Source organism: Biomphalaria glabrata, chromosome 18, assembly GCF_947242115.1.
Source record: "Biomphalaria glabrata chromosome 18, xgBioGlab47.1, whole genome shotgun sequence".
In the NCBI taxonomy this organism is placed as follows: Eukaryota; Metazoa; Mollusca; class Gastropoda; family Planorbidae; genus Biomphalaria; species Biomphalaria glabrata.
In genome coordinates this window covers 18,157,890-18,183,611 of record NC_074728.1, presented here as the reverse complement: position 1 = coordinate 18,183,611, position 25,722 = coordinate 18,157,890, and the positions used below count along the sequence as shown (strand labels likewise).

At 31.8% G+C, this 25,722-nt stretch overlaps 1 protein-coding gene across 1 annotated transcript in view; it reads left to right on the top strand.

Annotated features, from left to right (window-relative positions):
- The window catches only part of LOC106057859 (uncharacterized), a 44,126-nt gene that overhangs the window by 10,082 nt on the left and 8,322 nt on the right, over positions 1-25,722 (top strand). The window contains exons 8-21 of the mRNA XM_056017706.1: positions 1,947-2,069; positions 2,585-2,763; positions 4,601-4,755; positions 5,211-5,312; positions 6,745-6,913; positions 7,955-8,051; positions 8,729-8,779; positions 14,836-14,908; positions 15,411-15,502; positions 16,853-16,919; positions 17,307-17,401; positions 21,351-21,432; positions 22,595-22,656; positions 24,784-24,924. Coding sequence (XP_055873681.1) covers positions 1,947-2,069; positions 2,585-2,763; positions 4,601-4,755; positions 5,211-5,312; positions 6,745-6,913; positions 7,955-8,051; positions 8,729-8,779; positions 14,836-14,908; positions 15,411-15,502; positions 16,853-16,919; positions 17,307-17,401; positions 21,351-21,432; positions 22,595-22,656; positions 24,784-24,924 — 1,488 coding nt within the window. The remainder of the gene's footprint in view (positions 1-1,946; positions 2,070-2,584; positions 2,764-4,600; positions 4,756-5,210; positions 5,313-6,744; positions 6,914-7,954; positions 8,052-8,728; positions 8,780-14,835; positions 14,909-15,410; positions 15,503-16,852; positions 16,920-17,306; positions 17,402-21,350; positions 21,433-22,594; positions 22,657-24,783; positions 24,925-25,722) is intronic.

The window sequence follows — 25,722 nt, the reverse complement described above, 5'->3', positions numbered from 1 at the left end:
GCATAGAAGGTATCTGTGAGGTCAGTTGTTATTATCCCCTCGGTTGATCTAACAATGGGTCAAATTGTTATTGTAGATAACTTCTATAAAGGCTTAATCTCCAAGCCTAGGTTCTCATATTTTCGTTGTTTTTCCAACTCAGTTTTTCTTTTAATTATGAGATTATTATTATTATTATGTTAGAAATGAACGAGTAGTCATTCTCTGGCGCTGCCAGGGTCGAGTTTCGCTAAAGAGAAACAAAATTCATCGTAGTCCCTTTATCAGTTTCCACTGAAGAATTTTCTGGTGATGTGGCAGGTCTGCAGCAGTACCGCCCTCTGACAGGCAACGAGAATGTTCCTAGGAATGTTAAGGGCCTTGAAGGTATCTGTGAGGTCAGTTGTTATTATCCCCTCGGTTGATATAACAATGGGGTATATTGTTATTTTGGACAATTTCCATAGACGCTTAATCTTCAAGCCTAGGTTCCCATATTTTCTTTGTTTTTCTATCTCAGTTTTTCTTAAATTATGAGACAGTGGTACGGCGATATCGATAATGGTAGCGGTTTTTTCTTTTTTATCGATGAACAGCAGATCCGGGAGATTGAAATCTACCGTTTTGTCGGTCAGAATAGGCCTATCCCAGTACAGCAGATGTTCAGTAGACTCGAGAACCTCTTGCGGAGAGTATTTATAATAAGGGGGAGTGTCCTTGCCGATCAATTTGTACGTCAAAGCCAGGTGTTGGTGTATTAACTTTGCAACTTGGTTATGGCGACCTAGGTAGGCTGATTCTGATAGGGCTGGACATCCTGCCATAATGTGTTCAATCGACTCGCCCACATTTCCACATTTTCGGCATTTGTCGACAACATTGAGTTTCAGGATATGCTTCTCGTAATTTTTTGTCCTGATTACTCTGGTTACGATTATTATTATTATTATTATTATTATTATTATTATTATTATTGTTTTATTATTATTATTGTTTTACTTCTGGACTTGTCAGAGTCTGGTCTACCATGTCTGTTTTAAGACCTTGAAATGCTCAGCTGTTTGTCTGCATATTCTTTTTACAAAACTGCTATTCATGGATGGTGGGCGGACGCTGATTTCATAAATTGCTCTATCCATTTTCCTAGAAATTTAACAGTTGATGTGCATCGCTGAGAAAAGAATTATTAGGTCATTGGCCACATGGGGAAAACTCGAGTTAGACCGTTATAATTTTCAAAGAAAAAATAAAATAAGTAAATCGGAGTCCACCCAACTTTAATGAGTACCTGACTGGTAATAAAGGAAAGAACATCACATTTACAGTCATATATCTCAATACTGTAAGATTCATTTCTTTTTTCAATATCAATCAAATTGAATTAATTATTACTATTTAAATTACTAATTAAGTTAGCAACAAAGAATAATTGTGGTAATTTTCAACTTCATTCAAGAATGGGGGTTGGAGAAGTAACATTTTCAAATTTCGTATTAGACGGATTGACAGAGTTGACATTAGCTTTGAAAAGACGAGTTTTAGTAAGTTATTTTTTGTCTTATTGATTATTTCACCTGAGTTTCTACCTGCATCTACTTTGAAGCTGAATCTGTGTATAAATAAAAGTTACATTCAGTTGTTTTTGTTTTCAAAGAAGCTTGTTCATGTTTATTTCTAGATTTATATTAAGAATTTACATGGGTCGAGTTATAGGCCTACCAATTGTTAGGAGGTTGTGATATCATCATCTTTTCTTCACCCTGTTAAATGTCTCTATTTCTGCAATTAGCGCCAAAGACTCGAAAAGCGTATAAGAATGTGGCCATGACCTGGGAGCGTATCAGTCTTGTTTTAGTGTCGAGGGCAATGTCTTTGTGCATATTCATATATTTTGTTTAACATGTCAAATTGTTCTTCTCGTCTGCCTATCATCCTAACGACGTGTCTCTCTCACTCTATGGACGTAGGAGTGTATATAAAGAGTGACAAGAAGATTGGGGTGGTGTCTGGAAACTGTGCGCCGTCAGTGGATCTCAATCACTGTAGCGCTAACAAGAATACATCCACATTCACAGGGGATTTAGCCGCAGGTCAGTGACAAAACTACGATGTCTTAATGCTGTATTTCCATGAATCTTATCTTCTTATCTTACCTTAGCTTATAGATTGCAGACGTTACTTCGAAAAATTTTAGCTAGACCAAGATACTAATCTTTTTCCAAATATATTTTTCATATTTTAGCTAAAGCTAGCTTCTAATCTTTGGCCTAGTTTTGTAGTTACGTTTTAGCCAAACTTTGCTGGTAATCGCTGACTGAAACTAGTTATTAATAATTAGAGCAATACTCATAGATCTGGCATTAATCTAATCACGAGTTGATATTACGTTTCTATAAAGGATCAAATCAGACACTGATACTTGCAGGTCTTGAGGTTAAATAAACCATTTGCTTCCATATCAATGTTGAAATGTTTTAGGGAAATGATCTATTCAGAAGGCCTGTGTCTCTGACTTTTGTATATCTCCAACATCTTCTCTTTAAGAAATGTCATAGTGTTTGTAATTGCATATATTGCATCTCTCTTTGCATCTAAAAAAAAACAGACATGCTGATTGGAGTTGAGGATCTCGGCACTGAGTACATTGTGTTTGGAATAAAATCCCGCAGTACCGAGAGCATGATTACAGTGATCGCTGTGCTGGCAGATGCTGAATTCTGTCTGTGGAAAAACGACTTTGGTGACGTGGACTGCTATAAAATTTCCCTAGATGACTCAATAGATGTAAGCTTTGTGTTTGAAGGTTATACACGGAGACCAAATGATATATTCGTTTAGACGCCGTGAGTTTAAGATACATACTTATGAGACCTTTGGGAACTTTCCTAGTACACAGCAATGTGACTTCATAATCCATAAAGTGCTTTTTGTTTTTATGAAATTTTAAGGTGTCTATACGAAATCCTTTCCAGCTGTATGTAGTAAATTGTTGTGTATTGACTAACGTACTAAATCTGGATAAAGACACTATTGGATGTCTCTGATGTAAAAGTGAAACAAAGGAGAAAAACGAGTGTTAATTGAAGGGCGAGAGGAGTAGATTTAAACGAGCTTACAGCTTATGTTCAAAGACATGTAATGTGGTTTAGTCTCATGTTCCTCGATGTGATTTAGTCTCATGTTCCTCGATGTGATTTACTCTCATGTTCCTCGATGTGATTTACTTTCATGTTCCTTGATGTGATTTACTCTCATCTTCCACCATGTGATTTACTCTCATGTTCCTTGATGTGATTCAGTCTCATGTTTCTCAATCTGATTCAGTCTCATGTTCCTCACTGTGATTCAGTCTCATGTTCCTCAATGTGATTCAGTCTCATGTTTCTAAATGTGATTTAGTCTCATGTTTCTCAATGTGATTCAGTCTCATGTTCCTAAATGTGATTCAATCTCATGTTCCTAAATGTGATTCAGTCTCATGTTCCTCAATGTGATTCAGTCTCATGTTCCTCAATGTGATTCAGTCTCATGTTTCTCAACGTGATTCAGTCTCATGTTTCTCAATCTGATTCAGTCTCATGTTCCTAAATGTGATTCAGTCTTATGTTTCTCAATGTGATTCAGTCTCATGTTCCTAAATGGGATTCAGTATCATGTTCCTCAATGGGAATCAGTCTCATGTTCCTAAATGTTATTCAGTCTCATGTTCCTAAATGTGATTCAGTCTCATGTTCCTCAATGTGATTCAGTCTCATGTTTCTCAATGGGATTCAGTCTCATGTTTTTCAATCTGATTCAGTCTCATGTTTCTCAATGTGATTCAGTCTTATGTTCCTAAATGTGATTCAGTCTCATGTTCCTAAATTGGATTCAGTCTCATTTTCCTAAATTGGATTCACTCTCATGTTTCTCAATGGGATTCAGTCTCATGTTCCTAAATTGGATTCAGTCTTATGTTCCTAAATTGGATTCAGTCTCATGTTCCTAAATTGGATTCAGTCTTATGTTCCTTAATGGGATTCAGTCTCATGTTCCTAAATGTGATTCAGTCTTATGTTCCTAAATGTGATTTACTCTCATGTTCTTTGATGTGATTTAGTTTCATGTTCCTCAATGTTATTTAGTCATTATATCTCTCTTTGTGGACGTATGTGGGTGAATCTGGGATAGGTTTCCATACTTAATAGGCTCAGCAAACTAAACTCTGCCCGGGTCCAATGTCTTAATTTAAATTTCGGGATTCTAACTTCTCGAGTGGTACTTAGTGAAAGTTTATGCCTACGTTAAACTCAAGAAATACCTTTGCTCTCAAATACGTTTTATATAAGGTCTCTATTTTTTATCGTTTTGTCAAGTTTGCCGTTTCAGTAGCAATTGTGGTTTTACAGGGTGGGGTCGCTAACCCCCCCCCCCCCCCCGCCAAACTCTCCTCTTTTTTCACCCGGGCTTGGGACCGGCTGATGGCGGAGTAAGTAAGTAAGAAGTAAGTCTCTCTTATTTTATAGTTTATAAGTTAACTTTCTCTCCTAACTGACGATACCAACGTTGATTCCAACAGAATGTGATAAATAATTGCGGAGAGAAAGAGTTAATAGAATTTTTAATGTCATCTTTCTTTTAGCTAGATGTACCAAAAGGTGCCAGAAGACTAAGAAGCACTACGACAGTACAAGTCATGTACGTACAGAGAGCATCCTGCAGTGTCAAGGATGCTGGTGACGTGTCGATTACGACTTTAATACCGACTCAACATTTTCACACCACTTACATCTGGATGTGAGTCTGTGTGTACATTAGTGTCCGTGTGTGTGTGTGTGAGAGCTTGGAATTATGGAACGAAGTCCAAAAGTAACTTGAATAAGTGCGCCAAACTTCAGGACAAAACAGACGATAAGTAATTTCTGAACAAAAGAATAGGCTTTAAGTTTGATCTATCTATCTATCTATCTATCTATCTATCTATCTATCTATCTATCTATCTATCTATCTATCTATCTATCTATCTATCTATCTATCTATCTATCTATCTATCTATCTATCTATCTATCTATCTCTCTCTCTGTATATATATATATATATATATATATATACATATATATATATATATATATATATATATATATATATATATATATATATATATTATATATATATGAGGACGATGTTTTATGTCTAATTCTCTATCTTATTAGTTAAATCAGCAAAAATGTATGCTTCTGTACTGTTTTCAGAACTGATATCAGCAGCAGCCATCCACTCCACCACTATCTGGTTATTCTTTCTCCACAAGCTGCAATCAAATATCTAAAGCTAAACTTGATAGAGATTGGCGAGTAAGTAAACCAGAGCTGTAGGAGATGACATTAACTAAGTTGAAGACAAATCTGGGGATTTCTTAGACGATTTCTTCGCGTTGGTGGAGCGCCTTTTGCAGCTCAATGTCAATAGTTTTATTTAATGAGTTCCAGCCAATTGTGATCTGGTTTGTCATCATAGGGCTGACTTTTTAGCGAAGTCCGAGGCAGAAACGAGCACCTTATATGATGAACTGTGCACTCTCGCAAGTGTACGATCCCTTGCCAACACCCGTTTGTTGGCAAATTGGTTCGACAGTTGGGACGCTTCCGATAAGGGCCGAGAGCTATACAGGCATATGAGTAGACCAGACCGAAAGGACGCATGTTGGGAGCTCTACCGAGCGGAACAGGCCGTCCTAGCCCAGTTCCGAGTCGGACGCTGTCCAAAAGGCGCGTACTTTGGACGGTGGAAGGAGAACTGCGACACACGGTGACGCCATTGCGTCGAGGTCGACGAAACAGTAAACCACATTTTTTACGAGTATCGCGTTTTTCATGAGGGACGATTGGGACAAGGAAATGAGAGAGAGAGAGAGATAACTGGTTTATGTGAGGCATTAGGTCTGTCCTTTTACGGAGACAAGGCGACCTTAAGACTCACTGCCCGCTTCCTCTTCCGTGCTCTAAGGAAGTAATTCTCAGCATGGTTCGTTACTAATGGGATCTAATTAGGTGATTTCTTAGACGATTTTAATTATTATCAGTGGTTCTCAAGTTTGCAAAGCAAAGTGATTTTGAGTGTACAAAAAAATGTGTTGATGGTTAGTGTGGAAAAAAAAGTTTTGATAACAAGTGTGTAAAGAAAATCAGATGGTATATGTAAAGGAAAGCAGATGGTAACTGTAAAGAAAATCAGATGGTATATGTAAAGGAAAGCAGATGGTAACTGTAAAGAAAAGCAAATGGTAAATGTAAAGGAAAGCAGATGGTAACTGTAAAAAAAATCAGATGGTAAATGTAAAGGAAAGCAGATGGTAACTGTAAAGAAAATCAGATGGTAAATGTAAAGGAAAGCAGATGGTAACTGTAAAGGAAAGCAGATGGTAACTGTAAAGAATAGCAGATGGTAAATGTAAAGGAAAGCAGATGGTAACTGTAAAGGAAACCAGAAGGTAACTGTGTAAAGAAGAGTTGATGGAATGTGTTAAAGGGAGTGTCTGCATAAACTCTAATTTATCGTTTTTGAAATTGATATTTAAATTTTATCAAATCAGAAATAATAAATAATACAATTTATCTATATGACTACAGTTCTTTTGGTTGGAATAGTTATCTTAATATACTTACTAATGAGACCGTTGCGAAACTTGATTCTTTTTAAAACTTTCATTCTGAAATAAAAAGCAAACCAATTTCCATAAGTTATTATGTTATCATTTACCATAACATTTGTATTCAATGTTGATAGTAAAGGTTACTCCTGGGATTGGGTGATTGGTACCATAAAGTGGAAGATGGTAGAGATAAGTCTAACCAGCAAGGTGGGCTCTCTAAGTGCCGGCGGGTTCAACCTGGGCTGCTACTTGTACGGTCTCGGAGTGAATGTCAGCTATATGTACGCTCCTGGGTTTGAGAAAGTGAGTCAACTATTTTTTTCTTACCAATTAAATTACAAATATACTGAAACAATAATTCAACGTTTATTAATACAACCTGCGTTGGAGTTATTATGGGGCCCCGCGCCGTCCAGTGACTCATCCTTAAGTGGGAGGTCTCAACAGACTCAAAAATATATAATTAAGCAATATGCATATACAGATATGCAAAAAAAAAAAAAAAACTTGTATAAAAACAAAGCTTATTTAAGGGAAAGAACTGCTAATCACTGCCACTGCCGTTTATTGAACATTACAGGGTTTAACTTCCTTTCCGCTAAACAAAATAACATGTATTAATTGGTAGTAAATGATTACGTAATTGGTTAATTTTTTAAATTTATTCATGTCTTGTCATGCTCAATGAATAATTATGCAAAATTTCAACTTGATCTGAGGATGGGAAGTGTGAGAAAAAAATAACGTGTCAAAACGTAATAAGGGGGGATAAAATCCTTATATACATCCACATCTCTCATTAACTAGCATTTATTGCCCTTATTTAGATATCAAACACAATAATTATTCACCAACAATTAATTAACAAATCGATTCGTGTCTTGTCAGGTTCAATAAATAATTGTGTTAAGTTCTAACTTGATCTGAGAATGGCAAACGGGAGAAAAAACATGTTCAAACTTTTTATCAGACAGACAGACAGACAGAGTTAATGTGAGCTCTGCAGAACATGAAGACAAATTAAGTTAAATATATGTATATATATGGCTGAGTGGTAAACCGCTTGGTTTCCGTCCCGGGTTCGAATCCAGAGGAAGTCTGGGATTTTTACTTTCGGGATCTTTAGGGTGCCTCTGAGTCCACCCAGCTCTAATGGGTACCTGACATATGTTGGGGAAAAGTAAAGGCGGGTGATCGTTGTGCTGGCCACATGACCCGCTCATTAACTGTGGACAACAGAAACAGATGACCTTTGCACCATTTGCAGTATAGATCACAAGGTCTGAATTTGGGATCTGTAAGTTATTTTTATTTTCTAAGTCTCACTCTTTAAATGTCCATCAGGGGGCGATGCCGTGTACAGAAACAGAGACTGCGGCGGGGGATGAGGTGGACAACGATTGTGACGGGGAGATAGATGAAGAATCTAACAATAACCTTGGTAGGTTTACTAATAGTCTTAATTTTTTTTAAAAAGCTCATATCAACTGTGTCTGTCCTAGTGAGATTTAGTACACGTCTATTCTCCCTTTTCCCATTCTCTGATCAAGTTGAAACTTTGCACAATTATTTATGGAACCAAAGAAATAAAAAATTAATTTAAAAAAAAATAGTTGATTAAATATTGCCAATTAAATAATTTTGTTTGATATCGAAAAATCGGAAATAAATCTTACAGTATTGACATATATGGCTGTAAATGTAGAGTTCTAGTTATGAATGTTTTTTTTTTATTGTATATATACCCATAAAGAGCAGTGTTAATCTTTTAATGTCACATAGCAAGTTTACAGAGAGAGAGAGAGAGAGAGAGAGAGAGAGAGAGAGAATGAAGAATACTTCATGTGTCAATCTCGTCATGCGTATTAATGAGTGACTTTTGGTCTTTTAGTTTTCCTGACTGATTAAGGAAAAAATCATTCCATTCTCTAATGCCACAAGGAAAGAAGGAGCACTTGTACCAATTTGTTCTAGCGTATGGAATAAGAAATGTGCCTTTATCTGTATACCTTTATGAGTATTTTATCAGGTTTGTTTCTTGAAACTTATGGTTCAGTCACAGTTCAGTGGCTTATGTATTATTGCAATGCCGTTGTCATCAAATGTTTATGTGTTTAGATGACGACATGGATGGAAAAATCGATGAAGATTTAGAAAACGCCGGAGAAAGTAAGAATGTTTCTAGTATATATATATATATAATGAGCTAAGTTAAAAAACATTAAAAACACTTTATAAAAAGACAGTATATATATATATATAATGAGCTAAGTTAAAAAACATTAAAAACACTTTATAAAAAGACAGTATATATATATATATATAATGAGCTAAGTTAAAAAACATTAAAAACACTTTATAAAAAGACAGTATATATATATATATAATGAGCTAAGTTAAAAAACATTAAAAACACTTTATAAAAAGACAGTATATATATATATATATAATGAGCTAAGTTAAAAAACATTAAAAACACTTTATAAAAAGACAGTATATATATATATAATGAGCTAAGTTAAAAAACATTAAAAACACTTTATAAAAAGACAGTATATATATATATAATGAGCTAAGTTAAAAAACATTAAAAACACTTTATAAAAAGACAGTATATATATATATAATGAGCTAAGTTAAAAAACATTAAAAACACTTTATAAAAAGACAGTATATATATATATATAATGAGCTAAGTTAAAAAACATTAAAAACACTTTATAAAAAGACAGTATATATATATATAATGAGCTAAGTTAAAAAACATTAAAAACACTTTATAAAAAGACAGTATATATATATATATATAATGAGCTAAGTTAAAAAACATTAAAAACACTTTATAAAAAGACAGTATATATATATATAATGAGCTAAGTTAAAAAACATTAAAAACACTTTATAAAAAGACAGTATATATATATATAATGAGCTAAGTTAAAAAACATTAAAAACACTTTATAAAAAGACAGTATATATATATATAATGAGCTAAGTTAAAAAACATTAAAAACACTTTATAAAAAGACAGTATATATATATATATAATGAGCTAAGTTAAAAAACATTAAAAACACTTTATAAAAAGACAGTATATATATATATATATAATGAGCTAAGTTAAAAAACATTAAAAACACTTTATAAAAAGACAGTATATATATATATATATAATGAGCTAAGTTAAAAAACATTAAAAACACTTTATAAAAAGACAGTATATATATATATAATGAGCTAAGTTAAAAAACATTAAAAACACTTTATAAAAAGACAGTATATATATATATAATGAGCTAAGTTTAAAAACATTAAAAACACTTTATAAAAAGACAGTATATATATATATAATGAGCTAAGTTAAAAAACATTAAAAACACTTTATAAAAAGACAGTATATATATATATAATGAGCTAAGTTAAAAAACATTAAAAACACTTTATAAAAAGACAGTATATATATATATAATGAGCTAAGTTAAAAAACATTAAAAACACTTTATAAAAAGACAGTATATATATATATAATGAGCTAAGTTAAAAAACATTAAAAACACTTTATAAAAAGACAGTATATATATATATAATGAGCTAAGTTAAAAAACATTAAAAACACTTTATAAAAAGACAGTATATATATATATATAATGAGCTAAGTTAAAAAACATTAAAAACACTTTATAAAAAGACAGTATATATATATATATAATGAGCTAAGTTAAAAAACATTAAAAACACTTTATAAAAAGACAGTATATATATATATAATGAGCTAAGTTAAAAAACATTTAAAACACTTTATAAAAAGACAGTATATATATATATAATGAGCTAAGTTAAAAAACATTAAAAACACTTTATAAAAAGACAGTATATATATATATAATGAGCTAAGTTAAAAAACATTAAAAACACTTTATAAAAAGACAGTATATATATATATATAATGAGCTAAGTTAAAAAACATTAAAAACACTTTATAAAAAGACAGTATATATATATATAATGAGCTAAGTTAAAAAACATTAAAAACACTTTATAAAAAGACAGTATATATATATATAATGAGCTAAGTTAAAAAACATTAAAAACACTTTATAAAAAGACAGTATATATATATATAATGAGCTAAGTTAAAAAACATTAAAAACACTTTATAAAAAGACAGTATATATATATATATAATGAGCTAAGTTAAAAAACATTAAAAACACTTTATAAAAAGACAGTATATATATATATATAATGAGCTAAGTTAAAAAACATTAAAAACACTTTATAAAAAAACAGTATATATATATATAATGAGCTAAGTTAAAAAACATTAAAAACACTTTATAAAAAGACAGTATATATATATAATGAGCTAAGTTAAAAAACATTAAAAACACTTTATAAAAAGACAGTATATATATATATAATGAGCTAAGTTAAAAAACATTAAAAACACTTTATAAAAAGACAGTATATATATATATAATGAGCTAAGTTAAAAAACATTAAAAACACTTTATAAAAAGACAGTATATATATATATATAATGAGCTAAGTTAAAAAACATTAAAAACACTTTATAAAAAGACAGTATATATATATATAATGAGCTAAGTTAAAAAACATTAAAAACACTTTATAAAAAGACAGTATATATATATATAATGAGCTAAGTTAAAAAACATTAAAAACACTTTATAAAAAGACAGTATATATATATATAATGAGCTAAGTTAAAAAACATTAAAAACACTTTATAAAAAGACAGTATATATATATATAATGAGCTAAGTTAAAAAACATTAAAAACACTTTATAAAAAGACAGTATATATATATATATATATAATGAGCTAAGTTAAAAAACATTAAAAACACTTTATAAAAAGACAGTATATATATATATAATGAGCTAAGTTAAAAAACATTAAAAACACTTTATAAAAAGACAGTATATATATATATAATGAGCTAAGTTAAAAAACATTAAAAACACTTTATAAAAAGACAGTATATATATATATATAATGAGCTAAGTTAAAAAACATTAAAAACACTTTATAAAAAGACAGTATATATATATATAATGAGCTAAGTTAAAAAACATTAAAAACACTTTATAAAAAGACAGTATATATATATATAATGAGCTAAGTTAAAAAACATTAAAAACACTTTATAAAAAGACAGTATATATATATATATAATGAGCTAAGTTAAAAAACATTAAAAACACTTTATAAAAAGACAGTATATATATATATAATGAGCTAAGTTAAAAAACATTAAAAACACTTTATAAAAAGACAGTATATATATATAATGAGCTAAGTTAAAAAACATTAAAAACACTTTATAAAAAGACAGTATATATATATAATGAGCTAAGTTAAAAAACATTAAAAACACTTTATAAAAAGACAGTATATATATATATAATGAGCTAAGTTAAAAAACATTAAAAACACTTTATAAAAAGACAGTATATATATATATAATGAGCTAAGTTAAAAAACATTAAAAACACTTTATAAAAAGACAGTATATATATATATAATGAGCTAAGTTAAAAAACATTAAAAACACTTTATAAGAAGACAGTATATATATATATATATAATGAGCTAAGTTAAAAAACATTAAAAACACTTTATAAAAAGACAGTATATATATATATATAATGAGCTAAGTTAAAAAACATTAAAAACACTTTATAAAAAGACAGTATATATATATATATAATGTTAAAAAACATTAAAAACACTTTATAAAAAGACAGTATATATATATATAATGAGCTAAGTTAAAAAACATTAAAAACACTTTATAAAAAGACAGTATATATATATATAATGAGCTAAGTTAAAAAACATTAAAAACACTTTATAAAAAGACAGTATATATATATATAATGAGCTAAGTTAAAAAACATTAAAAACACTTTATAAAAAGACAGTATATATATATATAATGAGCTAAGTTAAAAAACATTAAAAACACTTTATAAAAAGACAGTATATATATATATAATGAGCTAAGTTAAAAAACATTAAAAACACTTTATAAAAAGACAGTATATATATATATAATGAGCTAAGTTAAAAAACATTAAAAACACTTTATAAGAAGACAGTATATATATATATATAATGAGCTAAGTTAAAAAACATTAAAAACACTTTATAAAAAGACAGTATATATATATATATAATGAGCTAAGTTAAAAAACATTAAAAACACTTTATAAAAAGACAGTATATATATATATATATAATGAGCTAAGTTAAAAAACATTAAAAACACTTTATAAAAAGACAGTATATATATATATAATGAGCTAAGTTAAAAAACATTAAAAACACTTTATAAGAAGACAGTATATATATATATATAATGAGCTAAGTTAAAAAACATTAAAAACACTTTATAAAAAGACAGTATATATATATATATAATGAGCTAAGTTAAAAAACATTAAAAACACTTTATAAAAAGACAGTATATATATATATATATAATGAGCTAAGTTAAAAAACATTAAAAACACTTTATAAAAAGACAGTATATATATATATATATAATGAGCTAAGTTAAAAAACATTAAAAACACTTTATAAAAAGACAGTATATATATATATATATAATGAGCTAAGTTAAAAAACATTAAAAACACTTTATAAAAAGACAGTATATATATATATATATGAGCTAAGTTAAAAAACATTAAAAACACTTTATAAAAAGATAGTATATATATATATAATGAGCTAAGTTAAAAAACATTAAAAACACTTTATAAAAAGACAGTATATATATATATATAATGAGCTAAGTTAAAAAACATTAAAAACACTTTATAAAAAGACAGTATATATATATATAATGAGCTAAGTTAAAAAACATTAAAAACACTTTATAAAAAGACAGTATATATATATATATAATGAGCTAAGTTAAAAAACATTAAAAACACTTTATAAAAAGACAGTATATATATATATAATGAGCTAAGTTAAAAAACATTAAAAACACTTTATAAAAAGACAGTATATATATATATAATGAGCTAAGTTAAAAAACATTAAAAACACTTTATAAAAAGACAGTATACATAACTACTGTTGTTTTTAATTTTAGTTTGTTTCTGTTTGAAATGTTGTTGTTTTTTTTGTCTGTAGCGTCTTAAACGCTGTCTATGTTGTATACACTGCTTGGGAGAGCATCTGTCGTACTATTTCTTAATTCAATCCTTATTGCAAATTCTCACCGTAAAAAAAGCAAGAGCACGAAATATAACGTATAGGCTAAATAAATAGATAGAAATGTAGCTCTAATCTTAACAATCTCTCATTACGCATAAGTGGGTATTTGTATACATGCACATGTGTAAAAAAAAAGCTTGTATCATCTTTGTCTGACTCTGTCTGTCTGTCTGTCTTTCTGGTCAAAAGTTTGGGTTTTTTTTTATCCCTTTCCACAATTTCCGATCAAATTAAAATTTTGCACAATTATTCCTTGACCCTGACAAGACATGAATCAATCAAAAAGATTTAAATTATTAGTAAATTAATTGTTGGTGATTAATTATTTTATTAGATTTCGAAATTAGGGGAATACATTATATATATATATATTTGTACATTATTATTCATAGTCGATAAAAATGAAAACATCAATCCAAAAATTAACCGATTAGTTAATCATTTAGTACTAATTAACTCTTTCTCTCCTAACTGATCATAGCAACGTTGATTAGAACCCATTAAATTAAAATACTTTTTGTTGTTATAAACTTTAATCTGTGTTATATAACAGAAAGCACGTATTCTCCTTAAATTCTATACCAAACATAAAATTTCCTGATAACAAACAAAAATGTTATTGAAGTTTAATCATAACAGGGTAGTCAAACACAAATCAGGAAAATGAATAATTCCTTCGGAACGTGGAAAATAATTACGGAGAGACAGAGTTAATTAAGTTAACCCTGTAATTTTAGATAAATTGTAGTAATTAATGGTCTTTATTCCTGATACCCGGAATCTCTCTAAAGCATCTTAATTCCATTGCTAGGATCCTAATCGAGATCTACAAGCATGTAAGAATCATGTCAGAATGTGGCCGTAACCAGGATCGTACACCCGATACACCCCAAAAAAAAAAGCTAAATATTTATACTTCCCCCCCCCCCTTAAATGAGAATCTCTAATGAGTACTTTTTTAAAACTCTAGTCAGTGGAGGATGGGGCCAGTGGATGTGGTGGAGTTGTACCAACACTTGCGCCTCCCATCAAGCGAGAACTCGGTGAGTTTTGATGTAACATTAAACAAGTGACAGACAGACACAAATTATTTTTATAAAACTCCTCCTTTAGGTTGACTGAAGACATATATATATAAAAAATAATAATAATAATAATAAAAAGAATAAAAAAGAAAAAAAAAGAAGTCATATATAAAGTTCGCGTTTGTTTATATAAACAAAAAAGAAAAAAAAAAGAAGTCATCTATAAAGTTCGCGTTTGTTTATATATTTTGTGGTCGAGAGGCCAAGTGCGCTTGTACTTGGCTTTGCTTGGCTACCTAGAAGGGGGCTCGAGGTTCGACATCCGACTCGGGCAGAGTTGTGTTTACTGAGCGCCTAAAGGCAGCACGGAAAACCAATTCCTAGAATTCACGTAATTCTCTACCTGTCATATGATGGTTATTGTGCAGGCCACATGGCATCCTTGTTAGCCTACACGTTTTTGCAAAGGAACTCTTTAAGTCTTTTTACTGTATTTGTTTATAATGTTTTTACCTTTCAGTAAATGTGACCACCCCAAGCCAGCAGCTAATCAAAGAGGTTGTCTTGGGAAAATAGAAGATCGTAAACCGTGGAACTGCAGCCTCTGCGGAGGTGAATCAATAGATCTATACTTTCTAGACCTAAATGGGTAGATGATGAATGAGTTCTATTAGTAGAGCTTTCGGAAGTTACTTCATGATCTACTGGAAGGTTTACTAAAAGTGGATTCTGAATCTGCTGGAAGCTGATTCAGGTCTATTGAAAGCTGATTGTACTGTAACATGATTAAGGTGTACTTGAAGATGATTAAGGTTCTAATGTAAAGTAATTTAATTTTACTGCTGAAAGTGGATGTACTAATATTATAAAAAATATTGTCATTGGCTTAAAACAAAGTTCCAGAAAAGAGAAAGATAGATAGATAGAGAGAGAGAGAGAGAGAGAAAGAGAGAGAGAGAGAGAGAGAGAGAGGAGACTTGAGATAAATGAAAGATTGTTTTCTACAGTTAAGAATTAAAACCTTTGAAATTCATGCGGATTCAACTATTGTCAAAATATTTTTAGATATAATCTATTAAAATTGTAAACTTAATATAGATTTGTGTCACCTTGACCTAACCATTAGTCTGGTGAACTTTTGGGGAAAACATTCTTTTCTGTTTTTGCCATTGGATAGAATCTCTTTCAATGACTGGCCCGTCGAATTTTTTTTATGTTGTTATCTCTTTGCTTTGCCTGTCTGCGGTCTTTTTATGTGATACTCAAGATCCTATAGCATCTCAATTCCATTGACAGTATCCTTTTCTCTATTTTTGCAGTTAGTTCCGAAATTCGAAATCATAGAATAATATGCATGACAAGGGAGCGCATCAGTCTGATATTAGTGTCAAAGTGTATGCCTTTGTCTTTCCAGATAGTTTTGAGGTTTGCAAATGCTGCTGTGGACTGCGCAGTTCCAGCTAGTAGATTAGGTTTGGCTCCTTCATCTTAAACGATAACTACTAGATACTTAAAATCTACTGACAGTTGTCTGATGCCCATTGTAAAGTAATGTTGGCTATTGGCCATAATGTGTTTGTTTTTTTCGGCATTAATTTGCACACCATATGCTGTGAAAGTCTTAACTATGCCAAATCAGCTAGATCTTCTTCTGTCACTGACTGACCATCTATGTTGTCCGCATAGCGCTAGTTCATACTTCTTCTTCTTTCAATGCTTACACTACCTTCCAAAGCCTCTTTCATAATCCTTTCAAGAAAAATATTGAAAAAGTGTTGGTGAAAGTTGGCAGCCTTGTCTCACTCCAACCGGGATCTGAAACCAATCCCCAATGTTATTGTTGAAGTAAACCGCACAAACAGCATGCTTCTTGTTCTAGATTATTTTCATTTTGTTTTCATTTACATTGAACTTGTCCATGCCGTACTGTGTCGAACACTTTTAAATTCATATTTGAAACAGGTTGGGGCCAGTGGAGTGAATGGAAATGTACTGACATCTGTCAAGCCACTTATATGGAGAGAAATCGGTAAGATTGTTGCTTTATGGTTGATTATTCGTTATTACAAGAGAAATTCAATCATTTCATAATGCTGCATTAGTCTCGCATCTACCATCATTCAGTGGTAATGCCAGGACCGGTTTTAACACTGTGTTTTCAGCACCCGTAGAATTATCGGAAAAATCATTTTTACAGCACCTGATTATTATAAACATTCATTTTACAGTATCTATTTGTTTATTATAAACATTTTTAACAGGGTCTGTTCGATTTTCGTAAAAATAATGTTTAAAAAACAAATCAATAATCGTGAAAACATTATTTTTAAACAATATGTTCAATAATCGTAAACATCATAGTTACTGCATTTGTTCGATTAATGTTAACATCATATTAGTAAAATTATGTTGACAGCACCTGCGATAACCCCAAACCCTCTGACCCAAAGTTCACATGTGAAGGAGACAAGGTGTCACAGAAACCATCGAATTGTAACGTTTGCGCTGCAGGTCAGTTTGTGCTTTAATAAATATTTAGCAGCGCAATAAGGTTACTCTATTCCTTCATTTGTAATCTTCCTTTTATTCTCATATTATCTTAACACTATGTTTATATTATCTTCATATCATGCTCACAACACTTTCATATCATGCAATCTTTAGATCATCCTCATATATTTTCATCATGGACATTAGAATAGGCCAGTATAGGGGCTAGAAAGCTGCCAAGTGCTAGAAGCTTTAAGTACCGCGGAGCTTTCTTTTCAGACGAAGAAAACGTATCTCAGCTGCAGGCAAGAATTGCACACTCCACAGCCACACTTGCAAAGCTCAAAACAATCTGGAAAGATAAAGCCATGGCCGTCTTATCTTCTTATCTTATATAATACAGACGTTACTTCAAAAAAGAAGATGATTACGTCCTACGCGTCATGCATTTAGTCATGCATATTAACCAATGACTTAAATTCTGCCAAGTCACTGGTTTTCCTGGCTAGCTCAGGCAACCCATTCCATGCTCTAATAGCACTAGGGAAGAAGGAGTATTTGTACAAATTTGTCCTAGCATATGGGACGAGGAATGTGCCTTTATCTTTGTGTCTTTCAGAGTATTTTATTAAATTTTGTTCTTGTATTTGAAGATTATGGTTCAGTGTTTTATGTATGATTGCTACTTTACTTTTGAGCCTTCTGTCCTGAAGGCTTTCTAAATTTAGTGATTTTACTAAAGGTGTTACTCTAGTCAAATGTGAATATTCGTTTGTTATGAATCTCACTGCTCTATTTTGTGTCTGTTCCAGTTTCTTAATGTTTTCTTGAGTTGAGGGGTCCCAAACGGAGGATGCATATTCTATTATTGGCCTAACCAAGGTTAAGTAACATTTTAGTTTTATGTTCTTATTTGATTTATAGAAATTTCTTTTAATAAATCCTAATGCTTTGTTTGATTTTTTTGTAGTTTCATCAATATGTGGATTCCATGATAGTTTTTCATTTATTATAACACCTAGGTATTTTGCGTTTTTAGTCTGTGATACTGGTTTGCCATGAATAAGATAAGTGGAATTAATTTGTTTTAGTTTTTTTGTTACTCTTAACAACTGACATTTTTCTGGGTGGAAAGACATGCTCCAATTTGATTCCCATTTCTGTAATTCATCTAATTCTCTTTGTAAAATATCTGTGTCTTGAGTTGTTTTTATTGTTCTATATATTATGCAATCGTCTGCAAATAATCTGACTTTTGTTCCTGAACTAATGCAATTTGGTAAATCATTTATGTAAATTAAAAATAGTAGTGGACCCAAGACTGTACCTTGAGGTACACCTGAGTTTACTGTTATCGGTGTTGATTTAGAGCCATTTATTATTACAGTTTGTTCTCTCCTTATCAGAAAGTCTTTAATCCACTGATGCAGTGGACCATTAATGCCGAAATATTTTAATTTTTAAGCAAACTATGGTGGTGAACTTTGTCAAAAGCCTTAGAAAAATCTAGTAAGATAGCATCTATTTGTTCACTATTATCTAAACCTTTTGAAAAATCATCAATTAGTCCTATTAGTTGTGTTTCACATGATCTATATTTCCTAAAGCCATGTTGGTATGGTGTGAGGACATTATGTTTGTCTAAGTGGTTTATGATGTTGCTACATATTATGTGTTCTAGGATTTTACATGTGATGCTGGTAAGTGATACTGGTCTGTAGTTCCCTGGGTCAGATTTTTCTCCTTTTTTAAATAGGGGGGTGACATTAGCTTCTTTCCAGTCCTTTGGTACTCTGCCCTGGTTAAGTGAAGCCTGAAAGAGTATTTTGAACACTGGGGCTAGCTCATTACTTAGTTCTTTGAGTAATCTAGCTGGAATACCATCAGGTCCAGAAGCTTTATTTGGTTTGGTGTTGGCTAATAGTTTTTGAATTCCATTTTCTTGTACTACTATATCTTCTATGTTGTCTACTTGGTTCAAATTCAGTAATATGTCTTTGTCTCCTGGGGCTGAGAATGCTGATGCAAAGTATTTGTTTAGAATGTTTGCTTTAGTTTCATTATCATTATGTATTATGTTATGTTCACCTTTTAATGGCGCTACGCCTGTTGTTTCCATTTTCTTAGACTTAATGTATGACCATAGGTTTTTGTTGTTATCTTTAGATATTACATTGTTTATGTATTCACTCTGCAGCTGTCTGCTTACTTTTTGGGTTAAGTGTTTAATTTTTATATACTTTTTGTAAACTCTTTCTGCATTAGTTTCTTTAAATTTTCTATAGAGGTTTTCCTTCTGTTTACAAAGCTTCTTTAGTCTATTATTAAACCAGCATTTATTTATTTTGTTTGATGTGTATTTAGTTGGTATATGATTTTCTATTATGCTTTTAAGATGGTTTTTAATGAAATTCCAGAGGTCATCGACTGGTTGGTTAATGTCTTTTTCTAATAAGAATGTTTGTTGAAAGTCTGTTTTGGATAGGTCGTTGACTTGTGCCTCCAAACATCTAGTACAACTTTACCGATGTAGCCGTATTATATTTTTAATAAATAAACTATATAAAAATATAAACAAATATAAAAAATATAAAAATAAATAAATAACGTCATCAATTTTCTCGTGTGAACAAAAAAGTCAATTATTAAAATATTCACAGATTTAACTTAAAATGAGATCAAGATTTAACAGTAATGAAATAAACTAACATTTAAATAAAATCCCACACAAAGAGAACACACGATTTTACTCTTTAATGTATTTAGACCATCTGCCGTTCTTAAAACAAATTATGACTGATCCGTTTACATTTCATCATTTTAGACTGCACAGCCACCAAATAATTCATAAACCTCTCACCATCAGCTAGTAAACACATACACATTATACACATGTATTTAGCATCCTCGACTCTGAAGTTTATTCTATGCGTCCTTTGGTCATGGTGGAACTTTGTATGCTTGCAAATCTTGGATGCTAAGAAACAAGACCATAAAAGACAATCCTATGGAACTGAGATGCCATAGAAGAATACCTGGTATCTCCTACAAAGCTCGTATAAAAAAATTAGAAGATCCGAAACAGGATCACAGTGGCTATTGGTCTTCTCGATGACTTGATGATAACTGTTAAAAAAAAAAGAAGAATTTCACCGTCTGTTGTGATATGCTTTAGACATGTCACTGAATCTGGACGAATTGTTGCGAGATGCCTTATTTTCTTGCTACTTCCCAGAGTGATTCCGATGGACGCTGTCAAACTTTTTTTTAAATCTACAAAACTGATCACCATTCTTTGTTGGTATTCCAGTCTTTACTCGACGATATTTCACAGGACGTCAAACCTGTTCAGTGTTTGAATTGCCTTTTCGGAAGCAGCTGAGAAACACTAGTTTAATAAATAAACCATATTTTTTTAGGGGTGATTATTTGTTCCTGGGGAAGGAGGTGACACCCCAAGCTTACCGTACCGGGTGACACCGACACTAGTGACGCCACTGGGTGTGGTGATTATTATCTTTGCTCCATTTTCATATCACCTTCACATTGCCGTCATATTATTCCCATATCACATTCACATCACTTTTTCATCACCTTTACTTTACTTTTATATCAACATACCGTCTTCATAATAACTTCACATTACCTCGACATCGTCTAAACATCATCCTTTTGTCACTTTGATGAGTTCATCTTTTTTTTTTTTTACATCACCTGAATATGACATCCACTGAAACATCTTTACATTACTTTATATCTTATTGAACGTATGCGGGCCAAAATGCCTTTCCAAAATAAGGAGAAACTCTACAAGATTATATGTGGTCATCTTCTGACTGAAGATGGTCATCTTCTGATTGAACATGGTCTTCCTCAGACTGAAGTCAATACATCACTTTCACATCATTGTCACTGTATCATATAATCATCATACATCATATTCTTAATGTGTATGCAATTCCTTTGTTAGATGCAGGGGAGTGGGGTGACTGGACCAGCTGGAAGTGTCAGAGTGACGTATGTACATACACATATACACAATACAGAGTCAGGTGGGTCGCTAATTTTAGCGAAGAAATATTTACTACCCGTAATCTATTGTCTTATTAATCTAAAGTTTTCTGTTAAAATAGGCTATACTCTCATCTAGACTAAAAAATATTTCAATGGCTGTCATTCGTTTAGGTTTTTGCTTACAAAGTACTCAGTGTATCATACTTTTTACAAGTCTCCTTAAGTAGCGCTCTTTTAACAAAGCTTATATCAACTGACTCTGTCTGTCTGGTAAACAATGTGGACACGTTTTTTCTTCCACACCCCATCTCGAATCAAGTTGAAATGTTATACCATTATTTCTTTTACCTGACAACACAAGAATCAATTTGATAAAAAAAAAAATTAAAAAAATAACCAATTAGCTAATTAACTATTTCTCTCCATAATTATTTACCACATTTTGATGAAATCAACGTTGGTATCGCTAGTTAGGAGAGAAAGAGTTAATATTGGTAAATCAATTATTTGGTTTGGTATCTCAAACAAGGGAAATAAATTGTAATTGACCAAGTGGTGGTATAATAGTCCCCAATATAGGTCGCCTCTCTAAACTAAAACAAACTATATATAATTATACAATCTTCTCTAGTCATAATTATCTCACTAGCAGAGTGGTTAGGACGTCGGCCCGAGGTGACCTGAGCCACGATTTCAAATTCAGTTCATTCCCCACTTTTTCTTCTTTTGTAAATGCTTTTAAAAACAAATTACGGTAAAATCCACCCAGATATAACATTCTTTCTTATAGCGTATTGTTTTGCGAAAGCTAAAAGCATGAAATAGCGCTAAATAAAATGCAATTATTCAAAATATTTTAATCGCACAGATTTATTGTTTTTGGTCAAAATCTATTAAAAATTCAATTTAATATTTCATAACTGATCCAAACTAATTTATACAATTACACTTCGTATAAGCTGTGTTATTGTGTTTAATAAGTTTTTTTTTTTTTGGGTTGTTTGTGTAAATTTTTTAAAATTTTATTACTCGATTTCGTTGCACAGACTTTTTAAACATTTAATGTCATCTGATTCTATTTTCTTACCACATTAAAAAAGGGCTATTTACCGGAGCTAGTATAGTGCATGCTAGTTCAATCTAATTCTGTCCATCTAATTCTATCCTCATTGAGTGTATATGTGTGTACGTATGTTCCAGGACGTGTAACAAACTGACTCACGCTTTTGAGAGTACGAAATGTTATGGTTCCGACTTCCAAGGTACAGTACTAAAGACATGACACACATACAAACAGCACAACAGGCAAAGCACACAAACAAACAGTACAATAGGCAAGACACACATACAAACAGCACAACAGGCAAGGCACACAAACAAACAGTACAATAGGTAAGACACACATACAAACAGTACAATAGGCAAGGCACACAAACAAACAGCACAATAGGCTAGGCTAACAAACACACAGTACAATAGGCATGACACACATACAAACAGCACAACAGGTCAGGCACACAAACAAACAGTACAATAGGCAAGACACATATACAAGCAGCACAACAGGCAAGGCACACAAAAAAACAGTAAAATAGGCAAGACACACATACAAACAATACAACAGGCAAGGCACACAAACAAACAGTTCAATAGGCAAGACACACATACAAACAGCACAATAGGCAAGATACACATACAAACAGCACAATATGCAAGACACACTTACAAACAACACAATAGGCAAGACATACATACAAACAGCACATTAGGCAAGATACACATACAAACAGCACAATAGGCAAGACACACTTACAAACAACACAATAGGCAAGACATACATACAAACAGCACAATAGGCAAGACACACTTACAAACAACACAATAGGCACGACATACATACAAACAGCACAATAGGCAAGATACACATACAAACAGCACAATAGGCAAGACACACTTACAAACAACACAATAGGCAAGACATACATACACACAAACAGTAAAATAGGCAAGACACATATACAAACAGCACAATAGGCAAGACACGCATACAAACAGTACATTAGACAAGACACACATACAAACAGTACAATAGTCAGGACACCCATACAAATAGCACAATAGGCAAGACACACTTACAAACAACACAATAGGCAAGACATACATACAAACAGTAAAATAGGCAAGACACACATACAAACAGCACAATAGGCAAGACACACATACAAACAGTACATTAGACAAGACACACATACACATGTACCGACACTAAAGTTCTTCTAAATATCTACTATCTACTATTTTGCCTTTGTCTATGTAAGAAGATTGGGTTTGGGTTAGAAAAAAACAAACATGGGTATTTGTTAGTGAAAAACAAATCGAGTTATATAAAAATACCTGATCCTGTTATACAGAGACATTTGTGAAATTTGTTTTCGGCAAATTGAGTTCTTTGTAAGAGACTTCGAGCTTTCTGGGCGGGATTGAAACTATTTGATAGGTTGTGGGGATACACGTGGTTAAAGTCGAGGAAGGCAAGTATTATCTGAGATAAATTGTGCAGTGGTTTCCAATCAAACAGTTCTCTATCGAATCCCCAGTCCTATACCTTCTGGCAAATGTCTTTTTAAATTGTATCTTGATAAAATATTTTAATTAGCATCATTAGACTTTTTATCTAGAATCTAGATGAATGCTTCACTGTCTTTTGCTTATGTTTCTCCCTCTCTAATATAATGTGATATTTCAGCCGGCTAGATTATTTTTTATATTTGTTAACTTACTTTGTATTTCATAATTAATAATTTTTCTACTTTAGAAAAGGGGAGTTAAACCCTTCAGTACGAGAGGTCTGGTAGTGATCATAGGTGATCATGAGAGTGATTTTTGCGGTTATCTCCCTTCAATATGCTTTTTTTTTTTTAATTGTCGGAAAGACGATCGTTTATCGACAGTGAGATTTTTGAAGCCGGTGTTTGTTCAAATGCTCTGTAGCTATTGGAGATTGATTCTGAGAAAATGTGAATAAACTATAGAACAGGGTTCCATTATCGTCTAATAATAATTATTGTCTAGTATAATAAATCTACTCATCGTGCCACTAACTGGTTAAACCATCTCTTTGAAATACATCATTCAATGAAGCGAATATGTTAACATTATTTGTCTATATGGAAAGTGGTATTGTGTGGGCTGCTCAATGATGGGACCTGACTATCACACCCTACATCGGGATTTAAACTCCATGTCGTACGAAATTGAAATCAAATGGATTTACTACTCGACCACCACATCCTCACGATGCCCCCCACATTCCAAAACGGATTGAGACTCAATCTCTAATGTGTGCCATTGCTACAATTTAATTGCTTCTTTTATTTATTGCTGATCAGATCGACGGGTGTGCCCGCCATATCGCTGGGGTGTTGAGTGCATCAACAACTGCTACAAATGTGTAGACCAGTGCGACTCGGAAGGTCGATGCACAAACTGCATTCTGGGACACAAATTTCCAAACCTCTCTTGCAATAAAGGTAAGTTAAAGCAGAGGTATACTCTAACAAACGAAAAATTATAAATGAGGCTATGAGGATATAATATGCAATTCCAAGAAAAGAATCTTCAATCAGGTGTCGTGGACTTCATGTACCAATGGCAACACAAATAAATTTATCTTCTAACCAAGATGAATGTTCAACAACTATGTAGACTAAGTTCAGCTTAGCAACACAACTCCCAACGTCACATTGTACACCAAGTCTGGATACAGAAACCCGCAATCTGGAACCTGGAACCTCAGACTTGAACTTCAGTCCCGAAACTTGAAACAAAAACCTCAGACAGACAAACTGAGATGAAAACCTCAGTCCTGTAACCTAAAACTGAGATCTCACTCCTGAAACATGAGACCCTATAGAAAGATAAAGAACAGATTCTTCTAATCTTCTAATCTATATACAAAATACGAATACAATCGAATACATACTAAAAATAACTATACAATGTGAAATAAAACTCACCCTAAACAGGGGTCAATATAATCCAAGAATATATCCAAGGTAAACGCTAAGTCTGTCCAGTAATATAAGCACAAGGAGAATTGAAGCCCTCCCAAAATACCGTTGGCTCTACAACTCAAGATGGAGTGAATGTACCAAACGACCAAGAAGAAAAGATTTACGTCATAAAAAATATTTATGACGAAGCGACAAGGGGAGAGCAGCTACTACACAAGAAAATAAAAAGCGCAAATGACGTCATCACCTATTGATGGAATCGGCGCTATTAGAATGTGAACAAGTTTCATTCTACAACTAATTCAATAGTTGCGA